Source organism: Physeter macrocephalus, chromosome 2, assembly GCF_002837175.3.
Source record: "Physeter macrocephalus isolate SW-GA chromosome 2, ASM283717v5, whole genome shotgun sequence".
Taxonomy (NCBI): domain Eukaryota; kingdom Metazoa; phylum Chordata; class Mammalia; order Artiodactyla; family Physeteridae; genus Physeter; species Physeter macrocephalus.
In genome coordinates, this window is record NC_041215.1 from 21916532 (window position 1) to 21919558 (window position 3027).

Sequence of the window (3027 nt, forward strand, 5' to 3'; positions counted from 1 at the left end):
AACACTCACAGGTGGGGAAGGATAGGATGGGCCGGGCCCGTGCCCACCCCACAGGTGGCGGGGCACTCAGTAAACAGTCTTTGGGGGAGACGGGCCACCGGGCAGGGAGAGGGTGGGACGAGACAGAGGACCTGCAGCCTCCACGCCTGCCCCTCCCAGGCCTGACCGGACGGTCAGCCGAGCCAGGAGCCCCCAGGAGCCCGTTCCCTCCAGTGAGCGTCGGGCGGCTTTGGGAGCGAGCCAGTCCCCAGCCCCTCCAGGCCCCTCAGGACCGGAAGGCAGGTGGGCCCTCCCTGGTGGCCAGGAGGCCCCTGGAGTCCCCTCTCCTGGACCCTGGCCCCCCAGCACTCAACACTTAACTGGCTGTATTGCTAATGAATCTGAACACCTGGGTCTCCCTGAGGTCAGTCCCAGCCCTGCCCGCTCCACCCCTTCCGAGCGGCTCAGGCCCCACCAGGCACCTGGTTTGTGGGGCTCAGGCCCGGACCCGCCCCCTCAGGGTCCCAGGAAGAGCTGCTCCCATGGTCACGTCTCCTCCTGGGGTGGGGGGGTGCCCACTCCCCCCCGAAAGCATCCTCCTCCTTGCATATCAGGAAACCAAGGCCCAGGCAAAGGGGCAGAGGGGCTGCCCCCCCCCGCCCTGGAGGCTCCGCAGGGGGACAGGCTGAGCGCGGAGCCTCAAGAGTCCGGGGCAGGGGCAGGAGGGGCAGAGGCAGCGCGAAGCAGGTTGAGCAGCGCAAGGGCCCCTGGGGAGGCTGCCAGGTGTTCAAGGCGCCAGCCGCCCAAGGGGGCTCAGGGGAGTCGCGTCCCAGGGCCGGCTGGGTGACGGCACAGGCTGCGAGGGGGCGGCCAGAACCCAGAGACCCAGAGGCGGCGCCACCCTCTCCAGACGGGAGGGAAGGGAGTACCCGGGTCGACGGAGAGGGTGGGGACAGCCTCGAGGTCAGACGCAGAGCCGGCACGGGGGTGGCCCGGCCCTGACCCTGTCGGCCTGCGACCACCAGGTCCACGGCCAGCATCACGGGCCGGGGTGAGGCCGAGGCTGAGCTGGGCACGGTTCCTCTTTCCTGGCGTGGCTTACACGCCCCGAGGGCCACGGGGCCGACTCCAGGGCAGGGGCTCATCCACACGTCTGTCCCCGAGTCTGCGGCCAGGCCCCAGACCAGACCTCCACCAGCACTCCTCCGAGGGAGCTCAAAGGATAAACAAGAGAAAGACGCCCCCAAATCCTCAAGAGCAACACAGAAAAGCTCTGTAATTCAGGGTTACAGCCGCCGAGGGGCAAGGCCCTGCCCTCCTGCCGGCGCCGAGCAGCCGCGTCACTGCGTCTTGGCCTTCAGCAGTCTCTGAACTGTTTTGTACAGGAGGTCGAAGTGCTGGGGGCAGCGGGAGGGCTCCAGTGAGGTCGGGCGACCCCGCCAACAGGAAGGCCCTCGGGCCGCCCAAGGGGTCTCCTGAGAGGCCTCGCCTCCCCCAGTCCCCTGCTCACCTGGACCGCCGTGTAGGCCATCCCGAGGTAGGCACCGATGCAGACGGCCAGAAGCAGGTCGAAAATGGCCGGCTTGACCCTGGGGAGGGGAGGGGGCGGCGGGGTGGGTCAGCGGGCTGCTCCCCAGCTGTCCCGAGGACCCAGTCCCCTGGACGGTGACCCAGGGTGCGCACCTGTAGGCGTTCATCACCTGCTTCAGCTGGTCGTAGAAGACAAACTCAGGGTCCCTGGTGAGAGAGCGCTTTCTCAGCAGGCTCACCCTGATAGCAGGGCCACCGGAGGTCCCACCAGCCTAGGAACGTGGCGGGGGAAGGGGGCACCCCAGGTGTGTGCCTGCACAAGGCTGCCATTGTCCCTCCTGGGGAAGGACCGTCCTCTATTCTCAACTGTCTTTCCTGTTGCTTTCTGGGGTGTACCCTCTAAAACAAAGTGTGGTAACTGTGGAAATTATCTGGTCTGGGAAGCCTTTCTATAGAGGGAGAACGACCACAGCCTAGGAATTGGAGGCCCCCAGCTCCACAGCTGTGGGTCCACTCTGAGCCTCAGTTTCTTCTTCTATTCAAGAGCTTGCTCTCCCTGGAGCGCCAAGAGTTGGGAGGAAGGTGGAGAGCCAGCGAGGGGCACCAAGCTTTCCGGGGGGATGTCTCCTGCCTGTGGATCCCCCAGACACCCCTCCTCGGTCCTTGCTCGGACCAACCAGGGAGCATGGGAGCACTGAACAGAAAGAAGACAAAACTCAGGAGGCCTGCGGTGGGGAAGAGCATCCCGAGGGCAGGAGGAGACCTGGGGTACGAGTCACCCGAGGCCCAGAACACAAAAGGTCCACAAAGGGTAGCTGGGAGTACAGGGCCGCCACATAAAACACAGGGCTTCGGTCCTACGAGGACTGCAGATACAGAAAAAAATGGGCTTTCGGTGTAAGTATGTCCCAGACACTGCGTGGGCTATACTTACACTGAGACAATTCGTGGTTCACCTGCAACTCGTTTAACGGGGCACCTGCACCTCTCACTTATCGTGTTTATTTTTCGTCCAGTGTTTCTGTCTGCTCCATCTGGCCCTGGGGGGAGGAAGGCCCTAGAAGAGCCCACCCGCTGGCTGGCGGGGCGGGGCCCGGCCTCACCGCTTGTCGGCCTTGACGTGGTGTGGCCTGACCTCCTTCAGGTAGCGGCTGAGGTAGTGCTCCAACGTGCTGAGGAAGGTGCCGTCCTTGCCCACCAGCTGGGCGGCCCGCGGCTGGGTGGTCAGCCAGTCCATCACCGAGTCCAGCTGCTCCTGCTGGATCTGCTGCGGGCAAGCGGCTGTGGTCACGGGACCTGCCCCCACCCCTCTGGCCCCCCCTGCCCGCCTGTTACCATCTGCTCCGTGAAGACTGGCATGTCCGGGGGCGTCCCCTGCGGAGAGAGGAGGGCATGGGGCTGAGTCCAGACCTGCCGCGGCCGGGCGGGCGGCGGGCTTGCGGGCGGCGGCTCACCTTCTCCGTCAGGTTGTAGATGACACGGGTCAGGGCCTCGGCGATCAGCCTCGTGTTTCGGGTC

The 3027-nt window shown here is 65.6% G+C and overlaps 1 protein-coding gene across 1 annotated transcript; it reads right to left on the reverse strand.

Annotated features, from left to right (window-relative positions):
- Window positions 1-1230: 1230 nt before the first annotated feature.
- LOC114487880 (BOS complex subunit NCLN-like) lies at window positions 1231-3021 on the reverse strand. The gene is made up of 6 exons (XM_028500491.1): window positions 2964-3021; window positions 2845-2883; window positions 2613-2776; window positions 1663-1716; window positions 1490-1568; window positions 1231-1376 (listed from the first exon to the last, which is right to left on the reverse strand). The coding sequence occupies exons 2-6, from the start codon at window positions 2866-2868 to the stop codon at window positions 1320-1322; spliced, it is 378 nt and encodes a 125-aa protein (XP_028356292.1). The 5' UTR covers window positions 2869-2883; window positions 2964-3021; the 3' UTR covers window positions 1231-1319.
- Between the last annotated feature and the right edge of the window lie 6 nt (window positions 3022-3027).

Bases quoted from the DNA above. Each gene is read 5' to 3' on its own strand.
- LOC114487880 (XM_028500491.1), bottom strand. From the start codon at position 2,868: ATGCCAGTCTTCACGGAGCAGATG. The intron at 1,569-1,662 runs GTGCGCACCCTG...TCCCCTCCCCAG, and splicing joins CAGGTGATGAACGCCTACAG to GGTCAAGCCGGCCATTTTCG. The intron at 1,377-1,489 runs GTGAGCAGGGGA...CGCTGCCCCCAG, and splicing joins TGGCCTACACGGCGGTCCAG to CACTTCGACCTCCTGTACAA.